This window comes from Anas acuta, chromosome 1 (assembly GCF_963932015.1).
Source record: "Anas acuta chromosome 1, bAnaAcu1.1, whole genome shotgun sequence".
Lineage (NCBI taxonomy): Eukaryota > Metazoa > Chordata > Aves > Anseriformes > Anatidae > Anas > Anas acuta.
Window position 1 is genome coordinate 162,456,737 of NC_088979.1, and position 22,381 is coordinate 162,479,117.

The 22,381-nt window shown below is 57.3% G+C and overlaps 3 protein-coding genes across 8 annotated transcripts; 2 read left to right on the top strand and 1 right to left on the bottom strand.

The window, feature by feature from the left end:
• Positions 1–402: 402 nt before the first annotated feature.
• On the bottom strand, positions 403–3,430 carry SMIM45 (small integral membrane protein 45). 2 transcript variants are annotated; one of them, XM_068669017.1, is made up of 2 exons: positions 3,259–3,430; positions 403–2,315 (listed from the first exon to the last, which is right to left on the bottom strand). In XM_068669017.1, exon 2 carries the CDS (start codon positions 2,311–2,313, stop codon positions 2,107–2,109), a length of 207 nt encoding a protein of 68 aa, XP_068525118.1. In that variant the 5' UTR covers positions 2,314–2,315; positions 3,259–3,430; the 3' UTR covers positions 403–2,106. The 2 variants fall into 2 exon arrangements, with proteins under 2 accessions (XP_068525118.1, XP_068525117.1); XM_068669016.1 differs by having other exon boundaries at positions 403–2,318; positions 3,259–3,428.
• Positions 3,431–3,879: 449 nt separating this feature from the next.
• On the top strand, positions 3,880–9,621 carry CENPM (centromere protein M). Of its 3 annotated transcripts, XM_068669019.1 has the most exons (7): positions 3,880–3,997; positions 4,300–4,379; positions 5,159–5,257; positions 6,267–6,346; positions 7,388–7,479; positions 8,307–8,448; positions 9,119–9,621. In XM_068669019.1, exons 1-6 carry the CDS (start codon positions 3,941–3,943, stop codon positions 8,430–8,432), a joined length of 534 nt encoding a protein of 177 aa, XP_068525120.1. In that variant the 5' UTR covers positions 3,880–3,940; the 3' UTR covers positions 8,433–8,448; positions 9,119–9,621. The 3 variants fall into 3 exon arrangements, with proteins under 3 accessions (XP_068525120.1, XP_068525119.1, XP_068525121.1); XM_068669018.1 differs by lacking the exon at positions 9,119–9,621 and having other exon boundaries at positions 8,307–8,457; XM_068669020.1 differs by lacking the exons at positions 3,880–3,997; positions 4,300–4,379; positions 9,119–9,621 and adding an exon at positions 4,835–4,987 and having other exon boundaries at positions 8,307–8,457.
• Positions 9,622–17,416: 7,795 nt separating this feature from the next.
• Positions 17,417–22,080, top strand: TNFRSF13C (TNF receptor superfamily member 13C). Of its 3 annotated transcripts, none has more exons than XM_068669021.1 (3): positions 17,417–17,687; positions 17,900–18,136; positions 18,670–22,080. In XM_068669021.1, the coding sequence occupies exons 1-3, from the start codon at positions 17,558–17,560 to the stop codon at positions 18,990–18,992; spliced, it is 690 nt and encodes a 229-aa protein (XP_068525122.1). In that variant the 5' UTR covers positions 17,417–17,557; the 3' UTR covers positions 18,993–22,080. The 3 variants fall into 3 exon arrangements, with proteins under 3 accessions (XP_068525122.1, XP_068525124.1, XP_068525123.1); XM_068669023.1 differs by having other exon boundaries at positions 17,420–17,687; positions 17,942–18,136; positions 18,670–22,078; XM_068669022.1 differs by having other exon boundaries at positions 17,423–17,687; positions 17,939–18,136; positions 18,670–22,075.
• The last annotated feature ends 301 nt before the right edge of the window (positions 22,081–22,381 follow it).

Sequence of the window (22,381 nt, forward strand, 5' to 3'; positions counted from 1 at the left end):
CCCCTGTTTCAGCAATTGCATGGGCAGGAGGCCCGGGCGGTGCAATTTCTACGCACCGTGCCGAAAAAAAGAGAAAGAGAAGGAGGAAAAGACCATCCTGATGCTGCCTGGTGTTTCCAGCACTAAGTATCTTCTCCAGTGCTTCATGCAGCTTAACTCAGTGTCTGAGACCGTTTCCCTCGAGGTCTCTACAGCTGCACAGGTCTCACAGAGGAGACGCGGTCTCAGTTTTCAGCCAGAGCTTGCCTTCGGCGTAATTGTTCCCAGACACCCCGTCGGCGTGCCCAGCACGGGAGGCTTGCCGATGGAGAGCTGCCCTGAGAGGCCAAAGCACAGCGTGGCTGCCCTGGGCTGGAGGCAGGCAGCTCGCAGGCGAACAGAAAGGAAACCAAGCAGCAGACACACGGTTTGCACACACCTTTATCCACTGCGGAGGGCTGGGACACCACTGACAGTGCAAAACGTAGTGACTGTGGGGAATACCTGGCTCAACACTGATCGCATCGGGGCCAAACAGCGTGAAACGTTAAGCCGGGGTGGTAAATAAACACGTGCTAGTGCAGCCTCATCCTGTTTGGCTGCTGCTTTTTGCTCGGTTTCTACGGCGAGTCCTGGGCAGAGCAGAGATGAAATCGGGCAGGGCTCACACAGGGGTGCCACGGAGGAGGGAAGAGGTGCCGAGGGGCCGAGCCCTATCACTGCGTGGGCTGCTAGCTCCCACCTCCCACCCGGAGCCACATAAATACGAGTTCCTCTCATATTTACCAGGCTGGTGGCTTTCGCTCTTCTCTTTTGACTCAGTGATGAAAATGGGTTTGGGGGTTGCAGAGGGATGGGTTATTCCCTCCCCGGCCTCTCCGAGCCCCTTTCCCTAGTGCAGAGGTTTTTATTGCTACCTTATTTTTCCAGCTGGGGCCCGGTTGGCGTTGCAGCCCTGGCCGGGAGCTCTGGCACCGTCAGGGCAAGGTGCTGGTGGCTGTGGCTGTGTTGTGTGGCAGGGCAGGAGTGGGAGCAATGCAGCCGAGGGTGGCACCTGGAACCAAGCAGCGCAGTCCCTTTCACAGCCCTGAGTCACCAAGGCACAAAAATACGTGGGATTGACCTGTCTGAGGTTGCACCTGCACTTTGAGCCTTTGCTCGAGAGGGCAAGTGCAAATTTTGGTGCAGGAGAAATCCCACTCGCTCCACTTTCCTGCTGAGTGAGGCTCCCAGGTTAGGGTACTCACATCAAGGTCCCTGGGTTTCATCTGAACAGAAGGACTCTCGACTTCTCTGGCTTGAAACAGAGCCAGAAAACTCCCACCAGTGTGCCTGGGTTTGGTGCGGAAAATAACAGTGGTGCTGCTGCATCCTGCGGGGATGAGATGGCCCAGAAAGACCCTGGGTATTTACAGGATGTCCTGACTCATGCTCTCCTGAGCCAAAACCCTCAGAGCCAAACATTGCCTCTCATCCCTGGAGTATTACCAAACAGCACATCACTGATCAGCCCAGTGCCTTCTCCTCACCCCTTGGGGCCACAGAAGAAGGAGGGAAGAGGGGAAGGCAGGAGCACGACATGCAGGAGTGCTGTGAATGCCCACCAAGACCCAGCATCACACCTCTGCGCAGGGTTTTGGCCGAAGTTCAGTCCCGGGGAAGTGCAAACGACACAAAGGTGGGGTTTTGTGCAAGACCCACATCGTAGGGGTTGGGTCCAGGACGAGGGGCAGCAGACATTCACATGACAAATCTGGCCTTGACCCTTCCTGGAGAACCACAGAACGGCCCCGTGTGATGCGGGGCTCGGAGGAAACTCCTCAGCAGAGGTTCAGTGCGAATGGAGAGCACCTGGAAACGTCAGGCTGCGAGCGCTGAGCTCTGAAGTCTCCGTCTCCAACAGCCACGCAGAAAAGCGGTGTGCCTGCAGCAGGAGACACCGTCCACGGCAGGGAGCAGGAGTCCTTGGCTGGAGGACGGGCTACGAGCACGTGGAAAGCCCCGAGCTGGTGGCCTGCACAAGCCTAGGGGACGGGGCACAGGCTGTCATCCCCCCACCTCCAGCCTCCTGCCACCCCGAGGGGCTGTCCTGGCCGTGCCCAGAGCGTGCCCCCCACGGACAGCCCGTCAGACCTCGGGCACCCCGAAGGCCAGGTTGTCCCGAATCATCAGCGTCTTCCGCAGGTCTCGCTCCATGATCGGCCTCTGCGTCCGCCACTTGTGGGCTTCCTGCAGCCCGGGCTCGAAGTAGTAAATGCAGGCCCCAAAGCCCACCAGGATGAGGATGGAGATCATCAGGTACACGGGCACGAACCAGTCCAGGAAGTGGGGCATGGCTGCTGCAGAAAAGAGGAGAAAGCTCGCCTAGCGCCCAACAAGCAGCTCCACCACGAGCAGTGGGAGCAGCACCCAGCCTCCCCACACTTAATTCGGTGCCACAGTAACTAATTTCATTCAGAGCTTGCCGGGCTTTTTTTTTAATTTATTTTTTTATTTTTTTTGTTGTTTACACCACAGCGATCAATCGCTTGCAACGTGCCCAGCAGCGTTTGCCTGCTGCATGCCCGCTGCGGCTGAGCCTCCGTCCCTGCCTGCACAAAGACCGCCAGCAGCAAGCGCGAGAACGAAGCCGATTTTATTCCTGCCCTCTCAATAGCATTTATTTTTTGGGGGGGGTTAAATCTAAAATGAGCCGCGCTTCTTGCTAACATAAGCAAGAATCTGCCGGCATCAGAGGAAAAAAATAAATTAGATTTCCTCCCACTTATTGGCACAGATGCTGGCTGTGTGTCTGCCCTGCCCGACAGGGGAGACCTCGGTGGGTTTTGGCTCCTTAACGCAGCAGCCTGGGGAGGAAACCGCGGCTTGGACCCCCCGAGATGCAGCGGGTGACAGCACAAAAGCCAGGAGGCTCCTTCCCCTCCCAAATCTCCGCTTTTCAGGCAGCTGTCATCCGAAAAGCGCCGCAGTGCCAAGCAGCCCCACGGAGCCCCCGCTCCATCCTCCCAGCCCCACCGCCCCGCGCCCCATAAGGGTGTCGGGGTGGGGGCACGGGGAGGGGATGGGCAGATTTTGACCCCAAAAGCCTAAAAGAGGGAGCTCCGCGGGGGAAGATGTCACCTTCCCGCAGCCGATACCGCTGCAGATACCAAAGCCGCGTTAACCCCCGCGGGGCCGCTCACCCTCAGCCCCTCTTTACCCCCCCCCCTGCCCTGCTGGGGGCAATTTGGGGCCAACCAGCCCCCGGCCCGCCGCCCCCCGCCCCGGCCACCCCCCTACCTCCTTCCTCGGGCTGCGGCCGCTCCCCCCGGCATCCGCCGCCCCCGCTGCCGCTGCCGGTGCCGGTGCCGAGCGGCGCCGCTCCGGGAGGCGGCGGGAGGCGGGGATAACGGCGGCCGCTGCCCCCCCCGGGGCTCCGGGGGCTGCCCCCAGCGCGGGGACGGGGGGACCCCCCCCGGAAAACCTCCCCTGCCGGGGGAGGGACCGCCGGGCTGGGGGGGCAGTGGACGCCCTTAGGCTATTGATTTATTTATTTACCTGTTTTTTTATTTATCTATTTATTTATCTATTTATCCACGTATTTATCTATTTATCCATTTATTTATTTATCCATTGATTTTTCCATTTATCCATTTATTTATCCATTTACTTATTTATCCATTGACTTTTCCGTTTATCCATTCATTTATCTATTTATCCGTTTATTTACCGCGTACCCAGGGAAATCTTCGAATTTGACCCCAAAACGTCACCCAAACCCTGCCCGGCCCCCCCCTGCCCAGCCCCCAGCCACCCCCCCACGTGCGCGCCCGCCCAGGCCACGCCCCCTTCCCTAAGCCACGCCCCCTCCCGAAGCCACGCCCCCCGAAGCCACGCTCCCTCCTAAGCCACGCCCCCCCCCCCACGCGTGACGTCACGGCGGGGGCGGGGCCGCGCGGCCCGTTTCGAACGGCGGCGCGGGATGGAGGCGCTGCGGCCCTTCGACAAGCTGCCGGCCGTCAACTCCGCCGCGCTGCTGGTAGGGCTGCCCCAATCCCAACCCCAATCCCAATCCCAACCCTAATCCCAATCCCAATCCCGATCCCAATCCCAGCCCCGACCCCATCCCCGCCGCCCCCCCCCTCCCCTCCCCCCCCACATCACCACAGCGCCAACGGTCGCGCTGGCCCCGCCCACCTCCCCTTGGCCCCGCCCACCTCCCCCACTGGTCACGCCCCCCGGGCCGTGATAGGCCGCGACGCGCCCGTATGCAAATGAGCCCCCCCCCGGTGCCGGGCGCGGGGCGGGGCCGGCCCTGAGCGCGCCCCCTGCCGCCCGCAGCTGGTGGGCGCGGACGGGAGCGCGCAGCAGCGGCTGGCGGAGGCCGTCCTGAGGGAGCCCAAGGAGTTCAAGATCAGCATGTGAGTGCCCAATGCTTGCACAGAAACAAAGCACCTCTATTCACAGACTGGCAGACCGAGCTGCAAGCCACTGGGGAAAGCCAAAGTCCTTAAGATTAAGGAGCCCCAAAGCAGTGCATCCCTTCTGGCTTCCGGAGACAAAGCGGGTTGGGAGAGAGACTGAAATTCTGGGATTTTTGTTCTTCTGATCTATATTTTGGGTGATCTTTGAAAAACGTGGTATTGACAATATTCTTCCCCGTGGAAAGCCCAGACACACACTACAAATGCCTTTTTTTCCACCCCACCCCAGTGGAAGAGACACCAAACCCTGTAATTCTTCCCCCAGCTGCATGGCGGTGGCACTGCTGTGTAGGAGGGCACCTTACCTGGCAGTGCACGTGCAGGCGTTGACACACTTTAACTGAAACTGTCTAGCAAGAGACAGAGGTAAAGCACTGGGGCTCGCTTTGTTAGAAAGGTCTGGTGACAAGGAAATACGGTGACAATCATCTGCCTCTGTGGGGAGAGCTTTTTCTGGGTTTTGTTACGCTCTATTAAGCCTCTCATTATAAATACTTGAGATTAGCAAGTCCGCAGCTGCCAGCAGCTATGAATAGGCTTAAGAGGTGAGAATCTAACTTAAAGAATCTCTGTGTCTCCTTGGTGCCTAAGAACTTCAAGTTAGCAGGAAGCCAGCTATGCTATATAGCGAACAGCAGTGGCAGTGTGGTTGTGGTTATGTGGATGCTCCCTTGCCAAGCTATTTGTTTAACCTGGCAAATTTCATTATCTTTCAGCCACCTGGCAGCATCCCTCCCCTTACCTGCAGAGAGGGACCACCTTCGGCCCAGGATAGATCTGATCGTATTTATTATCGACATCAAGAGCAAATACAGGTAAAAGGAGGGCAAAACTTTGAGAGGAGAAGCTGATATTCCTTCTTGGATTGATGCCTAAATCTACCTTTTTTTTTTTTTATTGTGTCAGAGTCATGGGGTTTTAAACCCAAGAGTTGTTGTGGTAGAAGAGCTCGGTGATGCATGTAGTGTTTTTTTTCCTCTAGCAGTGGATTAGGGTTGAACTGCTCTGCCCAGTGATGTGCATCTTGTGCTGCAGCAGAGCAGGCAGAATTTCTTCCTGGACAGGGGGCGATCTGAACTGAGCTTTGGAAAGATGCTGTCTCTACAGCCCCACCATCATTTCTATCTAATTTTAATGTTCTGTGTTATGTTGGCAGCTAAAACATGCTGGGCAGGGCTCCCTAATAACCAGCCCGTGCTGTGCCTGTGTTCCCACCCCACTGGCCAAGTGGCAACAGCACTGCACAGGTCCCCAGGCAGAAAATAAAGGCCTGCAGGGATTGATCTCTTCTCACATCTTGTGCTCATCTTTGTAGGAATGATTTTGTGTTCCCAGGCCGCAAGTAAAGACTTGCTTGGGCACAGAAGTCAGCATTTTCTTACTTACTTAACTTTTGACTGATGATCCTGGACTCTCATTTACCAAAATGACAGGCCCAGCTGCATCCTTACAGCACAGATGGTGCTGCAGAAGTGTGTGGGTTGCCTTTGCTGAAAGAGCCTAAGTAGTACTGAAGTCTCGTTGGATGCTAATGAGTTTGGATGCTTAGTGCCCACAAACCTTGGAGGGCACTTTTCAAACTAAAGTCTTACTGTTGAGTCTCGGGTAGAGAAGATATTTTATGGATTATTAAACAGCTGTGGGTATTTCGGAGGTCTCTGATGCCGTGCTTTTAACATAAAGCGTGGTTCTGCCCGCTCTCAGATGGGCAGATGTTAACATCGGTGGGTTTCCAGCTGCGCTTCTGAACGTTATTCCCTTTGTCCTTGTGCTGTGCTGGTTTTACCTCCCTGTCCAACTGGATTGTCTCTGCTTTTCTGACAGCTTGAAGAATGTTGAAGCTTCGCTAGCTCATGTGGATGCCAGCTTCTTCCTGGGCAAAGTATGCTTCCTTGTCACCGGGGGTACGTATGGCATCTGCCCTCTCCCTCCTCTCTGAGCAGCACAGCTCACTATTGCTTTGCTTAGAACAAGGCAGTGGCTAAATTTGAAACAAAACAACAGTGCCCAGTGGCTTTATCAGAGCTTTGTTTAAATTAAATCTGAGCTCATCTACCTGCTCTTGTTTTCTTAGCTAAAATATGGTTCTATTCTCTCGTGCTCACTTGACCTCTACATTTTGATTTTGCCAATCAGACCTCTCTTGTCTGCCCCTCGCTCCTGAATATGAATTGTGTTATTAATTTTTTTTTTCCTGTGCCACTGCAGAAGTCTGCTCTGTCTGCTCTTGCAGATCAGTCTTAATGGGAGTCTCAAGTAGCAGTGAGCAGCATATGATCCTGTGGTAATAAAATGAACCTAAATGGATGAGCTACTAAACTATTAAGTATAGTTTTAATACAAGACTGGTATCCCTGCTGTGTGCTGTCTGGCCCCATTGTGTCTCTAATATTTCTCTCTGCCTCCTGAGTGGAGAGGATGCTTCCTGCATCACCTCCCTGCTTCAGCGCGGGGGAGCTGGAGGGGCCATCCCATCCTGCTCGCTGTCAGAACAGAGGTGCTGTGTCCCTGGAATTTGGGGGTCAGGAGGCCTAATTTGGGGGCGAGGAAGAACCTTAGTGTTGCCTTGTGCTGTGGCTCTGCTGGTGGAGGGAAGTCCTTGGAGAAACCAACACCCTGCGATACCCCAGGAGGGCTTCTGATTAACGAGTGGAAGGCTCTGCTCCTGCTGACAGTGTGCTGACGGGTCCCTTATCCCAAATGCTAACATTGCAGCACCCAGTAATGTGGCGATACTACTCCTGCTGTCGGCGTTACGAAAGACTTCTGTGCTAATTGCACCGCACATCTTGTACCATTCTGTTTGTACTGCTCACTGGTGCCTTACCTTCTACGATGCTCTCAGAATTAGCTGCGGCTCATTTTGCAGATGCAGAATATCTTGGTACTTCTCTTCGCTGAATGATGATTATGGGGCTAGTAATGCAGAAAAACTTTTTCCGTAGTTGGCAGGGTGAATAACTGCAGCATAGAGATGAATGCCATCTGGAAACTGCGAGACACCTACTGCAGTCCTGTGCTGTTGTGTGAGCTGGAGGTAAGGTGCCTGTTTGGTGTTGGAAGGGATTTGTAAATTCCACTGCTCTCTGATCTTCAGTAACACCATTACATTAGCAATAAATACATCTACGTATGCTACTGTCACAGGAAAGTAGCATCAGAGACCAGACTCTTTTTACCAGAGCAGGTTCAACAGGTACAGGAGTCTGACTGTCCTTGAGAAGGGTCTTCTAGATTCTCTGCACCTTCCCGTGCCACTTCAAACCCTAAGAAAACCCGGTCTAAGTTTATGAGAAACTTGTCTGATACGGAAAGCCTTGGTACACTTGTTCCTTGAGGCATTTTCTCTTCCTGGGAGCCCCTGAGCTGTTTGCTCCGTGATTTTTATTTTTATTTTTTTACTTTCCTGCACAATGCCTCTGTTAGCTGGGCTTTGTTGCTTCACAGGCTGTTCTGCGGTCTGATATGCTACTCTTCAGACCAAGCAGGTAACTGGGAAAAGCTGGCAGGAGAGTTTGGCATTGAGCAGAGGCACGTCTTACTTTTCCATTTAAGCATCATTCCATCCTCAGGGACTGCTTCCCTATCAGCAGATAACATTTGTGCCTTTGCCAGTTCCTCTGTTTGCCCCCCCTCCCCTTTCTCAGCAAATCAGAATTAGTGAATTTGGGCACTTGAAACTTTCTTAGGGTTTTCAGCTGGCAGAACACAGCTAACGTTTGGGGAGTAAATTGATCTCGTGGGTGTCCTCTTTATCTAGCAGCTCTGAACCATACTTAGCTCTGGTTACAGTTCTTTATCACAGCTACGCAGTGCTTTTCGTTTTCTGATATTGATTAAATAGCTTCTCCATTTTGTTTGCAGTCGGAAAAGATACAAGCTACCACTGCTCAGAGACTTCTCCGGATGTTACAGATCTGTGCTGGTCACGTACCAGGAGTTTCTGCCCTGACTTTTGGCTCGCTGATGAGGAGCTCTGCTGACGACTAGCTTCTTGTTGTGAGAACTCATACAGGTTCATCACTTTTCTTTACTTGCAGGCATTCAAGCTGCTGCTGTTGTTGGAATCACATTAGGAGGCTTTCTTGCCTGGCTTATTACAAACACTCATGCAGAGCTCTTTGTAGTCGCTAGCCTGTCAAAAACGCTTGATTCCTGTTGAGTGGATAAGGTATAGGTGGGGAGGGAGGATAGTTTGAATTGGGGTAGTTTGAAATAGGGACCGCTGTTACTACATCTGAATCCCGTTTCATGATGAAGTTTAGATCTCACCCATTTGCCAGTGGCCAGGAGCTACATGTTTTAGTGAGAGAATATCAGAAGAACAGCCCACTGCCCAAAATGCCGTGTGTCATGGTTGAATATCTTAGTTCCAGCAGACCAAAGGTACTAGAGGTGAGGCAGCATTGCTTCCTTGCAATTGGCATACAGTACCTGGGACTAATGCAAAACCTCAGTGCCAGATTTTGTTTCCCCACCAAGAGAATAAAAGGGTGAGGAAGGCCGTCCTGCAGCTTCTAGATAGACTGCAGTTGGCAGCTAATGATCCAGCTGTGTGAGCATCTGCCCAGCGAAGGGCTCAGCATTTCCGTGCCTGGTACATAATTGGGGAGGAAGGGAGTAAAGAAGATAATCTAGCACTTTAGCTTTCTTTTATATCTTTAGAGAAAAAAGACTCTGTCTCTTAAGCCCAGGATAATGTGATTTGGACAGCTGCGGACTCTTCTGCTGCAAGTCAGTCCCTGCAAACCGAGGAGCAGTTCTCCAGAGAGATCTAACCTCCGAGTCAACAAACGAGGAGGGCTGTAACTCAGAGTATAGCAGTACTTTGTGTTACAGCCCTGACGGGCATGCCACTGAAGGAGAAACATGCAGCTTCTAGTGGAAATCAGATCTTTTTCCCAAACTAAAGAGTTCCAGAGAGCTGCAGGACTGCACTTGTCCCTCCAGCATCCCTGGGGCTGAGGCTGTGCACTCTGGGGCTGGCCAGAAATGAAATGCAGCAAACTGGACTATAGCAGCATACTGGAAACATGGTGTTGGCTTGGAAACTGGGCTTATTCTGTGTATAGTCCCTTACCTAACAGGTTCCCATCAGCAGGAACTCATGCCTTATTCTTACTGTCAGTCCATAGTGATTTCTTGATTTCTAAGTTAATAAAATGTATAATGTTTAAAAGCTCTTAGTGTGTTTTTTGTTTAGGTGTGTGGTGTGGGCTCTAAAACCTACGAACATATTTCTCCAGCTTGTCCTGGCAGTGGAACTGCTCCTTGCTGGCATTTTGCGTGTTGTTCAGTTCAGTTTCTTGCTGGGCTGCAGTCACCGTTTTGGCCACGTGGTGGTGGCAAAAGCTTTCCAAATCTGATCCTTCCTGTCAACTGAACTGAACCACCTGCCAGAATATCGTGTTTCTTGAAATACCGGGATGTTGCTTACCCAAAATTGCACGCCAGGTAGAAATGAAGTCGAGAGAATCTGCTGAGCTCCCCTTTGGTATAATTTATTGAATCCCTGCTAGTCTGCTTTAACGTCCCTGGGTGCGGAGCTCTGGCTGCGTGTGCTGTTTTGCTTTGCCTGTTTCTGACATCTGCCCGTGAGCAGAAAGCAGCACTGCGGGCTTCATCAGCTGTGAGTGTTGGCAGCCCTTGCGAAGACAGCCCAGCAAGGCACAAAGCCCGTCTCCTTGCTCAGAGGACACGCAGCATTGGGCGTCAGCTGGAGCAAAGGAGCCGAACCAGTCAGCTGTGCTACGGAGTCCGAAAGGGCTGGACTCTGGCTAAAACCCAGCGGAGAAAGAAGTGCAAACACTCGTGGCCACGTAGGAAGGACGGGGCCTCGCCAGGACCTCGCCACTGGCACCAAGAGACCGGTTTCTCTGTTGGCTGCGCCGGCTCGGCCTCGCTCTCACTTTGTGTCCCTCCAAATAAAATGAGACCGTGGTTCAGAACAGACTGGTTTCGATTCGCTCTCGACGTGCAGGTGCAGCCTGGGGGAGGGGAGGGAGGCCTGTGGCACGGAACGAAAAATGAACGAGTCTTTTCGTGTCCTCTGCAACCGCGGTAGGGCCGGGAGACTTCCGCCACCTAGGCCGTGCTCCGGGTGCCTCTGAGAACTGCTGGCCTCAGCCTCAGGAGTGATTTCTCTGGCTGGGCTTTCTTAACTGGTGAAAATGAAACTTTCTTTGGTTCTCCCGGAACGCAACCCCCGTGCGCTGCTGCCTGGCACCTTCAGGCGTAGCGGGCTGTGTTCCATCGCTGCGTTAGACACAGAAATTTTCTCCTTCTACCTCTCTCAAATGAGAAAGACACCGTTTGTGCTGCCTACAGGTGGCTGAATCCTAGCTGGTACAAAATCAAAGCTAGTTCCTTCGGAGCAACATCTCGCTCCACCTTGGGGCAAATATTTTTCTTCCTCGTAGGAAAGAGCCTTTAATAGAACTGGCAGGGGAAGCGGAGCGTGGCTAAGAATATGACACTGTGTCTCAGGTCCATCATGTTTTACAACCGAAAGTAGTTGGGACACATCTAAAGCTACAGCTACAACTGTGTAAATACCTCTAGGAACTGCCAGCTATTAGTTTAGACAGGACATAACAAAGCAGAGCAGACGAGGCAGCTGAGGATACCTTGCATCTAGATGGGGGAGCCAGCGCTAATGTTTGCTAAAGGTCTTGTGAAAGTGGTGTTTGGGTTGTAATCAGGTGCATGGAGGGCCTGAGGTTGAATTAAGGCCAGTCGCTTGGGTTCTGTTGTGTTTGAACATCACGAAAGACCTTGTCCAGCTGGCTAAAATCTAAACTACCAGAAATATTTTGGAGTTTTTTTCTCTTCATCTCTCTGTGCCTCGGTTCCCTATCTGTTTGGAGGTCTGCTGAAAGAAATCCCCCTCTCTCTGGCGAGAGCACTCAGCTTTGCTGGTTTGACTACTTCAATTTGTGGATGTTTTTGTTTGTCAGCTGTGCGTCAGCAAAATTAGTGTGAAAGCAGTTTAATTAGTACAGTAGGACTTACAGCAGTAGCACTGAAGTAAGCCTCGGCGAAGCAGTGCTTTTGAGCTGGTGGAGCTGAGTCAAACTAGCAGGGGCTCTGCTGCAGCAGCGTGACCCACAGGAGCAAGGTTTTGTACCCTCACCACGCCAGCCAAGCTGCTCATGGAGGTGCTAAGAGATTTTGGCACAAATCAGCGTGGTTAGCATTATCTGGCTGGATTATAGCTCTCTGTTAGCCCAGGTTTTCCAAGAGAAGCTTTTCTTGCTGGCTTAGCAGCACCAGCAGCTAAATCAGACCAACTTTTAGGTGCAGCGAGACGCGTGGTGTGCCCGGTCTGCGCTATCGGGGGGAGAGCCCGTGTGCTGATACGGGGCCTGGACCAAATGATCTCTGTCCTGCAATGGGGATCAGAGATAAGCCCAGCCCTGGCGATTTGCCTGCCCTCCAAGCCTTGAAACTGGTGGTAGAGACCTTGACTCGAGGCCACCCCTAGTATTTGCTCTGGCCGAATGTCCCCGCTCTTCTCTCTCCCCAGGCCCCCAGCTCTGGGGGAAGGTAAAGGGGGGCTTGGTGGGACCCTCCTGATCCCGGCCGTGTCTGCCCCTTGCCGCCCGCCCCTGCGGCGCAGAGGCTGACACCAGGCTCCCTTCCTTCTCGCGGGGCCTTGCCACGCGGCTGAGTTTCGTTGCGAACTGGGGCAAACCCAGCTTCTGGAGCGCCGAAACTCCCCGCACAGCCGAGCTGTCCTTGAGCTGGCTGGGGGGAGAAATCAAAGCCTCTGGCTCTCCCTCACCGTTAAATATTAATACGGCGCGGAGATGCTAAGCAGGACGGATCCCCTCGGGCCGGCTTGGATGCGATGAGCCGGAGCGGTGGGATGCGGGGTTTAGGGGGCCACGGGACTTGCCCAGAAGCCCCCACAGCTGAGCAGCGCGGGCTCGTGGCACGTGGGCTGCAGGAGGAGCCGCCACATGCCACGGTGCTGCGGTCCCCCTCGGGCTCACCGCATCGCGAGGGGCTTGTGTGACACGCCTAGCCCTGCAGGCAGCCCTGGAAGGAGCTGTGGATGTCCCCCTGCCTCGCCGTGTCCTTGGCAGGGGGAAGTCAGCGGGGTGTGAAGGAGCCCGTGCTTTACATACGTGCGCCTCCCCGCCGCCGGCCCAGGTGCAGCTGCGGGCTCGGGCACGAGAGCCCCGGGGGCTCTGCACGTCACAGGAAGGAGCACTGAGGTGGGGTGAGGACGAAAACAAAGCGAGAAGCCTCCTCCCCTTGGGAAACGGGGCCCTGCTGTGGTGCGGGGGCTGCTGCGTCCTCTGCCCTCCGCATCCTCCCGCTGTCACCTCCGTGCTGTGCCCGGGGAGCTGAAGCACCGCGCTCAAGGGCGGGCGGTTTGGGCGCAGGAGCCAGGCAGAGGTGTTGTGGTGAGCGCTGGCAGTGCCTAAAAAGCCCAGATTGTTGAACACAGCGCAGAGGCTCCCCCCAATTTTTGGCATTTCGGTGTATTTCCCTTTCCCTTCCACGCCCTCAGCTCACAGCTCTCCCCACCCTTGGTGCTGGCCACTTGCCCCGATGTCACAGCAGTGCTGGCATCGCCCCAGCACGGACGTACGCGGTTGTTTTCCCCTGCCCCGTTCCCTCTCCTAACTCACACAGAGCTGACAGATGTGGAGCCTGCTCTGCGCTCCGCTGGGCTCCGGCTGGAGCTACCTGTGGCTCTTGCTGCAGCCAAGAACCTCTCTTCGCAGCCGTGTGCCCACGTTGCCTCATCAATCCTCGCCCTCCCCACACCTCGAGGCCTCTTGCTGCTATGCTGAGCAGCGGATCAAAGGCTTCAGAGCTGGGGAAGCTGTGGGAGCAGTGTGGTGTTTCCTATGAGCGTACCCGCAGCCTCCACCTCGCTTCGCAGAGAGCATTCGTCCTGCCCGGTGCTCTGCCTCAGTCTCTCCCATCCCCGGTTCCCGTGCTGTAACCTGACGTGCCCGTCCTGAGCAGCTCTCCCTCCTGTTTCCTGCTCCCGGGGAAACGCAGCGGAGCTGCCTGTGTGCAGCTGTTGCATAACGCTGACCTACTTTGAGGACGGGCTGGGGGCTGCGTGGCGCTCGTCCTGCTCGGGGTAACCCCTCCGGGGCGTCACGTCCCCTGCTCCGGGCCCCGCGTGAGGCTCGCGCTTTCCCCGGCCCCGCTGCACGTGGGCTCTCACCTGCGCCCGGCTGCTCCCCGCGCCGCTCGGCTCAGCTCAGCCACTGCATGGGACTGATGCAGAGTGATGGTGGCCTATAAATTATGGAGTCGGTACGGTCACCATCTGCTCGGCGCTGAAAGCTGAGCATGATTGAGAGCTTCCCCCCCTTCCCAAAGCTCGGCTCGATTGCCGGGCTGAGCGTGCGGCTCTCTGAGTGCTCCTGATCTAATCAGGTGAGGAGGGAGGCTCGTAAGCAGGCTGCGGGGCTCCCGCGCCCCAAGTGGGAGCCGGAGCACTGGCCAGCATCGTAGCGCCGGGAGGATGTGAGTAAAAAGTGAATCTGATTTCATGCTAATTAGGTTCTAACCAGAGTGAATGCTGATTGCGGTGGTCATATCAAAGAATCAAAATAGCAATGCAAAGAGCAAAGGAAACCCCAGAGTGATTCATATGAGAAGGGGAAATAAAGAGAGCCATGGGGGAAGAAGGAGTTTGAGGGGGACTAAATTGCTCTGCTTACCCAAAAGCAGAGGGGATTTGAATCAGATTATCCTCATTAGATGTCACTTTAAAGCATCATCAAGCGAAATGAATGGTCCGGGGGGGAGCTTGCAGGCATGGTGTCTGCGATTATCACCAGGGATTTACAGTCCTGGTTATCTAGCTCAGAGACAAGATGATTAGAGGGCTAAAAAGCGGTATCTGTCCTCATCCTCTGCATTTTGGGGGGGTGCTGGATGGCTGCATGGTTCCTATAAGCCCGCACCCTGTGGCAGCTGATCCCTGTGTTGCTGGGGGTGCTGGCTCGGGGGAGCACAGGATAGGAGCGCAGAACCACGAAAGGCAGCCGTGCTGCTGTCTGCAGAGCGAGGAGAGGGGATGCTGCCAGCCGGAGCCATGCGGTGGTGATGAGCTCGCTGCTGCGGGGCCTGTTTCGGCAGGGCGGCCGCTCGCTTCCCTGCCCCGCATCCTGGGCTCATGCCCGAACACGTGCGGCTCGCTCCTCCTGCAGCACAGCAGCCCGTGGCAGTGCTGCGGGGCTGAACCCGGCTTGAGTTCGGCACCCGACCGGCCCAGAACCGTTTGACGGGGCAGCAGCCAAAAGCAAAAATGCTGGCGGGGCTGTGGGAGGCCGTCCTTGCACCTACCCAAAGGTACGTGTCCATGTGTGGCGGGATGCTGATGCACCCTGCCAGCAAGTCAGTTCCCTGGGCAAACATCGTTTCTGCTGGTTTGGAATAATTCGTGAGGGCACGCTTATTTCCCAGGGTGATCTGCTAGTCAAATGTATTCACCAAACTCTTCCCGTGCAGGAGCTCGCAGCTCCCGCAAGTAGCTGGCCACAAGTAAGTGCTATGCAAAATTCAATCTGGGCTGCTTAGCTCAGCTTTGGCCTCCAGACCAGCTCCGTGCCCGTCGCTGCTGGGGCAGATGTGTCTGTGCCCTCGGTGGGTCTGGCTCTGCGCCCCCTCCCTGTCTCTGCAGAGCTGCTGCGGGATCGGCTCCAGCCCAAACCTCCCCGCAGCTCGGTTTCCATTGCGGAGGGCTGCCTGGTGCATCGTGCTAGAGGTTTGTCCCAAAGTACATGGGTCTGCCAGATAAACACCTTGCAGCCTCTGCGATCAACACGCCTTTGTGTTTCCGGCACACACGAGCACAAGGTGAACTTTCGGTGGATATTTTCTGATGCAGCCAGCGCTGCTCGCACGTGTGAGTCACTTCACCCACCGTGAGGCTGGAGGAACCGCTCACGTGGGACCCGTTCCCCACGTGTGGGACAAGGGCCTGCCTGCGCTCCCCGGGCTGTGCGTGCTGCCCGTGCTGCTCGTGGGCTTTCCGTGGGGCTGGCGGGACGATCCCGGCCGTGGGCAGCCCCCTCCTGCGTGTCTGGGGCAGGTGGTGGAAGGGATTGAGCATTCTCCGGCTCCAGGATTGAGGCATAACTCCTAAATCGCTCTTTTGATGTTTGTTTTTTTTTTTTGCTGTTTTATTTGTTTAATAAAACCACTTGGTTAGCTAGGCTCCCAAGCTCCTGGGGCTCTCGTTTGCAGAGAAGATAAGAAAAGCGCATTTCCTTATCCAGTGAGTCATTTTTCCTGCTCTTTAATTATGCATTTGTGCTAGTACCAAGCGTATTCAGCCTTTAGATGTGAGCACTCCATAACACTAACCAGCCGCTGAGCCTCAACTTTTCCTGCTCCAAAAGCGACGCTGCTACGGGGGGCAGAGAGGCGGGGAGGCAGCGGGGGCCGGTGCGGGGAGCCCTGGGCGCGCTGGTCACACGTGAGCGCTGCCGGGAAAGTCAGCGGTGATTTTCTCCATGAGTAAGCCCTGCTATGTGTGAGTTCAAACATCATCTCCCTGGCCCGGGTGGGAGCAGACGGGGTGGGAAGGGAGCAGGGGGGAGCTGCGGAGAGCTCCCCGCACCACCAAGCCGCCTCTCGGGTGCTGGCCCTAAATGCCCACAGGTCCCCCAGGCACCAGCGGGGAATCAGCTGTATGCTCTGCACACCCTCAGCCCCCTGGAAACCAGAAGGGCACAGCCGGATTTTACCACTTCACAGGAAAAACACCTCACAGGAGGCACAAGCCCCGGTGGTTCATGCGGTGAGGTGGCACAGCAGCACCTGTGGGTGCCTGCAGCAGCGGCGAGGCAGAGGGTGCCGAGTTCACCGCTGTGCCTGGCACTTGCGGCCTCGAAGCAAGAGAGAGGGAAGTGCTCGGCGTGCTCGGGGAGTTTTCATTTGAGTAAGGCCGGGGTGGAAGAACTGAGTCACCGCGGCCGGGGCCGCGCTCCTCAGAGGAGAACGGGGTGGCGAGGAGCGGGGCGGCACGGCCGTGCACACACACGTGCGCGCGTGCAAGGGCGAGCGAGGCAGTGGCCGGGCCCGGCAGTGGCGTAAGGGGAAGTGAAATCGCTGTGCTGGTGGGCAGCGACTGGTTTTGCTCACGACTTTCACTCGCCCAGACGAGATGCCCCGAGCGCCGTGGCTGCGCTGGGAGGAGCCCGCAGGCTGCAGCGAGGCGAGGGGCTTGTGGGGCAGGCGGCTGTAAAGTGGCCACGGGGGTCTCTTTCCTTCCTGTGGGGTGAAGGAAAAGGGGACGAGGTGCTCGTTTAGTAAGGATGGAGCAGAGCCACCTGCAGTGCTGAAATCAATCGCTTATCTGCTTCAGACCTCAGCCGCCAGGATTTGGCATACTGGTGGTGGCAGGAAATCTCTCCTGCTCAAGATTAGGAACACCCGAGGCCCTTCACAGTGTGTTTAATCCTCTCCAAGAGTATGGGGCAAGACCTGCCTGGTGGGACTGGCTTTGTGCATGCCCCGGGGAATCATTGAGACCAGGACCAGCTCTGAACCCCTGAGGAACGGGACGTGGAGCCAAGGGGCTTGGAGGCTCCGTGCCAAGGGTCTAGCACAGGACGCAGAGAGCGAGTTCGGCCTTTTTGTGTCAGTCCTGGAGCGAACCACACCACCCGAGCCTGATTTCTACCCCACACCTGCATGGACACAGGGCCCACCACACACAGGCTTCACCGAGGGGAGACCAGCAAATACCCCGATGCCGGAGGCCGGGGCAGATTTCGGAGAGGCGCAGCCCACCCCAATGAGGGGCTTCTCTCCGGCAGGCGAGGAGAGGTGCGGGCTGGGGGCTGCAGGGGCTGGGGCAGCACAGGGCTGGGCCGGGGAGGTGCACCAAAGGCCGTGGGGATTTTGGCGACGTGTTTTGGAGGAGAGGGCGTCTTGGAGGGTGCGTTGCACGGGCGGCCAGGGGTAGGGCTTTGGTGTGCACCCTCCTCCTCCCCAGCGAAGATCCGCCCCGGGGGAAGCGCAGCGAGCGGAGCCCCAAGGGAGCCGAGGCGACTCGACAGACTGCATCTCCCTCTGCCACCCGCCCCGGGGCTCGGCGATTTCACACTCGGGCGGCCGCTCTGCGCTGCGCCATGCGGGAGCGCTCGGCCATGGCCTCCTCAGGAAAAGCAGACGCCGTCGCCGCCTGCCTCCCCTCGCAGTGCTTTGACCCCCTGACCAGGTTCTGCGTCAGGTGCTCCGACCTCTTCAAGGACAACGCAAGTAAGGGCGGCCGGGGCCGGGCGCTGGTGGGCAAAGGGGCTGGAGGACGCCCTGGGGTTGGGCTGGAGGGAACTTCTCCCGCGGGTGGTGGTGGTGGTGATGGGGTAGGAGGTGGATGGCGATGAAGGTCCCGCTCCTTCAATCTCCACCACCAAATGCAGAGGCCGGGAGGCCTGGTGGGTAACGCCACCGCCCTCTGCCCCTCGCCCCAGCTCTCCCCCTCCTGACCCCGCCGGCGTTTCGCACCACAGCAGAGCCCGTCCACGTGGCGCCCACCTCGGCCCCGCCGCCCACCCTGTCCTCCGTGGCCCTGCCCAGAACCCTCCTGCTCTTCGGGGTCCCCGCGCTGGTGGTGCTCCTCCTGGTTCTGGCCGCCCTCTGCGGCCTCCTGGGCTGCAAGGCGAGCAAGCAGAGGAGGAAGAGGAGGAAGACGGAGCAGGAGGCCAAAGGTAGGAAACCTCGTGCTCACTCTGGCCCAGTCCCCAGCTCCCCAGGGCAGGTCCCTGCTGGCCCCGTGTCACCTCAGATGGCACCGTCCCACTCACGTCCCACCTCGTCGGTGAGGTGCACCAGAGCCTGGTCCCCAAAAGCACCAGGGATGGGGCGAGGGACGAGGGACGAGGGACGGGGCCGTGCCTCTCCCCACAGGGCGTCTCCAGGGGGTGAGGCCACAGTGCCCACCGGGGACAGCCGGGAGCAGTGTCAGAAATGAAAGGGGAGGGAGAAATCCAGCGCGGGGCGGCGCGGGGCCGCGTGCTGCTGTAAACAAGTCTATTTTTAAGAGGGAAGCGGCCGGGCCGGTTGCTCACCGCCAGCACGGGCTCACGGGAGACGCGAGGTGCAAGTGCGCAGCTGCGCTTCCCCTATTGCACTTGGGGGGGGTAAAAACACTACGAAGTGACATTTAAGGAGAAACGGGGGGGAGATCTCTGTCCTGGGACCCCATCACAGCCCCTCACCCTTTCTCTTGCCCTTCTCTCAGAAAGCCTGGGTGAAACCGGCCCCCTGCCCAGCCCCGCTTACCCGGACCCCGCTGCTCCGCTGGGGGAGGCCGACCCGGCTCGGGGCCCCTGCCCGCACCTCAACGGCGGCCTGAAGGCAGCGGGGCCACCCGGGAGGGACAGCACCAAGCGGCGGCCGTGCTGCCAGGGCGATGGCGAGCGCGACGTGGTGCTGCTGGCCGCCCCCTGGCCCCGCCACGAGGAGCACGGCCACGGCTTCCCGCTGCCGGCCACCGAGCTGGGCGCCACCGCCTTGGTCACCACCAAAACCACCCAGGACTGCGTGGGCCAGGAGAGACCGTGACGGACTGGAGACGGGGCCGGGGCTCTCCGGCTGCCCCCTGCAGCCAGCCAGAGCCCTTCCCCGGGTGGGCAAGGCCCGGCGTGGACCTGAGCTGCACCAGAACTGGGCTTTGCCATTTGTCACTTTTGCCACTTTGCCATTTTTGTGGATTGCGTGCCTGTAATCGCCGGAGGAAGCCGAAGGAGCCTGGAAGAGGCAGGGATGGGGCCGGTGAGGAGGGAGCATCGCGGGGGCTGCTCTGCCTCTGCCAGGCTGCCACAGTGCGGGTGTGGGTGAACTGGGGAGCCCGGATGGGTCTGCTGCTGGAGGGGGGGACTTGTAGGGACATGGGGCTGGGCAACCAGAAAGGGGGGGAGCAGGGGGTACATTAAAATGAAAGCCATTCCCGTTATCTCGATTTTTTGCTCCTGACCTCAATAAAATGAGTCTTGGGGCCAAACGGAGCAAAGCTCATCCAGCATCTTCTCCATGCACAGTCCTGCCTCCCCATCTCCTGCTCGCTGTGACACCCAGGTCCCCGCTCCCTCGGGGCGCTCCCATGGGTGACAGGCACCCGTGGGCGCTGGTGGGACCCCATCCTGCATCTGGGTGCCCTGGGGCTGGGAAGCGAGTTCGCCTTTCCGAGCAGGGAGCGAGGGAAGGAGGCTGGAGAAATCTGCCTTTGCTCCGAGCTACAGTGACTGCAGTCAGCGAGGACCAGGGGCAGGCAATGGAGCCTGCTGGTCGAGAGGCGCGCTGGCCGCAGGAGCTTGTCACGCTGGCCCCAGACAACCATCGCTTCAGCTCACGGTGGCTGCAAAAATGCCGCGTGTCACTCGTGGTGACAGGACTCCCGGTGATGGATGTTTCCGTGCTGCACACAACCAGGCAGGGAGCGATGTGAGCGTGGGAGGGATGACTTCATTCATCTGCGTGTCTCCGGGGGGTTGCTGCGCGCGAGAATTGCCGGTCCGAGGCAGCTCTCCCTCGATGGCCTTCTTCACACACATGCCGGTGGCTCGCCTGGGCAGGCAGATTTGGAAATGAAGTTGTCATTGGGATGAGCTCCGTTCAACGTTTCCAGCTTTGCTCCCGATCCACCACCGGTTCTGGTACCCGATGTCACCATCGATGGACGGCCGGTCATGGGGGCTGGGCCCACCTGGAGTGCTCTCCTCTCTACCGTGGTCTTCAGAAGTTGGAGGACGTTGCCGTGCTCACCCCACGGACCATGTAGGTCTGCAGATCATGGTGGGATCGACCAGTGACTGCCGGGTGACGTTGGCTCCTCTGGGGCGCAGGACCACGTGCTGTTAGAGGGTGATGCCCCCCTCCTCCCCCAGCCATGGATGCTGGAGCTGGTTTCACGTCCTTCACCCCATCAGGGGAGCCACACGAGCTGCCGCAGGGCATGAGGGACCAAGTTCTTCACCACAAGTCCTCTCCCAAACCTCAAAGTGCTGGCTGGGCTGAGCCTCGATCCAGCTAATGCCCAACGCAGTTGTGTCCCCGTCACTGGGGGATGCAACCTTTGCATGCCTGGTTTGGGGAAAAACAAACATGATTGCTTTGGGAACCAGCCCATGCCCAGCTGGGGACATTTTGGCACTGGCAGAGGGCGTGCTTGTGAGAGGCAGAGCTACCTGCTTCACGGAGAACAGGACGGGAGGTGGCAGGAGTGGAACTGTCACGCACCCCCCTCCCGTTTCCACAGCTGAGCCCTGTTTGTGCGGCATCCACCCCACACCAGTGTGGTGGTTTGGAAAAGGAAATCCTGCAAAAATCCTGCCAAAAAAGGCCTTCTTTCTGCTGAGGCGGGGGCTCCTGCTCTTACTTCTTCAGGTGCCTCACCACGCATCTCCTTCGTTGGACAGCCCAGGGAAAGGGAAGAAACAGCAGCGTGAAGCAGAGCCCCTCTCCTGGGAGCCCTCCCGCAGCCCCCGGTGCCTCCCCGTGGCAGTTTCTCTCTTCCCCCATGGGGCAGGGGCTGGGTTTCCCTCTGGCCTCCCAGCCTCCCGCTTTGGTTCCTTGAAAGGCTGCCAAGGCCAGGCCTCACCTGCCGGGGGGGGGGGACCCGGGATTTCGGAGCGAGCAGTGTGGGGGGAAAGTCTGGGGAAAGCCCCAGCAGGTTTCATCTCCTGCTCGTTCACCCGTGGGGGCAGCTGCGCCAGCCTGACATATCCCCTGCCCTCAGCCCCCCAAAACTCCTGCCGGCTGGGTGCCTGGGTGCCGGTGCCTATCCCTCCTGCCGGGTACCAAAATGCCCCTTCCAACCAAAGGCGACGGCCCCCAGCTGGAAAAGGCCCCGACTGCTTCCCGGCTGAGGAGGGGAGGCTGCCCGGCTCCGTGGGCCGAGGCTGTCGGGGGACGCGGCCCTCCTGACGCCGCTCGTCAGCATCCGTCCCTAATCACTACCCCACCGCGTAATGACAGTAATTAGCAGGAGCGAAGCCGCCTCGGGACTGGAAGCGCTGACGGAGTTCGGGGAGCCAGATGGTGTTCGCACTTAAGGAAAGAATTAAAAAAAAAAAAAAAAAGAAAAAAAAAAAGAAAACATAACAAAACAGCCAACACACAAAAAAAACACTCAACTTAAATCAGCCTCCGTTTCCTTTATGGGTGTCAGGATCGCTTTGGGCCCACGTGGCTTCCAGCAGGGCACCCGGGGAGATGTTTAATGGGGGTACCCACTGCGCAGAGTGGGTCTCCCCCTGGACCCAGCCCCTCCAAACCCTTCACCCCAGCTCCTCCCTCACCGGTTCTGGGGGCTCCCCTGGGCGATGCCACCCGCCCCTAATGCCACTGGGTGCAGCCAGGGGACACACACGGGGCGAGGTCTGCAAGAATCTCATCTCTGAAGGTTTGTTTCTAACAGGGCTGTGCCATTGGGACACTCGGACACTGCTCTAGAGCAGCTCTGGTTCTCCGCATGCACCCCCAAGGCTGTGCCCAGGGAAAGAAAAAAAAAATGAAAAGAAAAAGCCCCAAGCTACCTCTTTTCAGTCCAACTCTCAGCAAGCTGTTCCCCACAGGATAAAATCATGCAGAAGTGCCCCCAGCAGCCTGGGGAGTTCTTCTCTGCGGGAAAAGCAGCCCAGGGAAAAGCCAGCTCAGGTCGGAAGAGAGGGGTGCGCACAGGAGGGGCCAGATCCTGGCTCCGTGGTGCACACCGGCGGGGCTGGGCAGGAGGTGGGGGTGGCAAAGTGATGCTGCAGCCCCAGCACATCGGGGGGGGGGGGGTCAGGGGGTGGTGGGAGTGGGTAGAGAAATGGAACTGGAGAATAAATGGGAACGGGAATGGAAGTGGAAGTGGAAATGGAAGTGGGAATGGAAATGGAAATGGGAATGGAAATAGAGTGGAAGTAGAAGTGGAGTGAAAGTGGAGTGGCAGTGGGAACGGAAATCGAAAT

What these genes read in the sequence shown, in the direction of transcription:
- SMIM45 (XM_068669017.1), bottom strand. Translation starts at nt 2,313, where the DNA reads ATGCCCCACTTCCTGGACTGGTTCGTGCCCGTGTACCTGATGATCTCC.
- CENPM (XM_068669019.1), top strand. Translation starts at nt 3,941, where the DNA reads ATGGAGGCGCTGCGGCCCTTCGACAAGCTGCCGGCCGTCAACTCCGCC. An exon ending in TCAACTCCGCCGCGCTGCTG is followed by an intron (nt 3,998 to 4,299) that starts GTAGGGCTGCCC and finishes TGCCGCCCGCAG; the next exon opens with CTGGTGGGCGCGGACGGGAG. An exon ending in ATGCTTCCTTGTCACCGGGG is followed by an intron (nt 6,347 to 7,387) that starts GTACGTATGGCA and finishes CTTTTTCCGTAG; the next exon opens with TTGGCAGGGTGAATAACTGC.
- TNFRSF13C (XM_068669021.1), top strand. Translation starts at nt 17,558, where the DNA reads ATGCGGGAGCGCTCGGCCATGGCCTCCTCAGGAAAAGCAGACGCCGTC. An exon ending in CCTCTTCAAGGACAACGCAA is followed by an intron (nt 17,688 to 17,899) that starts GTAAGGGCGGCC and finishes CCCTCGCCCCAG; the next exon opens with CTCTCCCCCTCCTGACCCCG. An exon ending in GACGGAGCAGGAGGCCAAAG is followed by an intron (nt 18,137 to 18,669) that starts GTAGGAAACCTC and finishes CCCTTCTCTCAG; the next exon opens with AAAGCCTGGGTGAAACCGGC.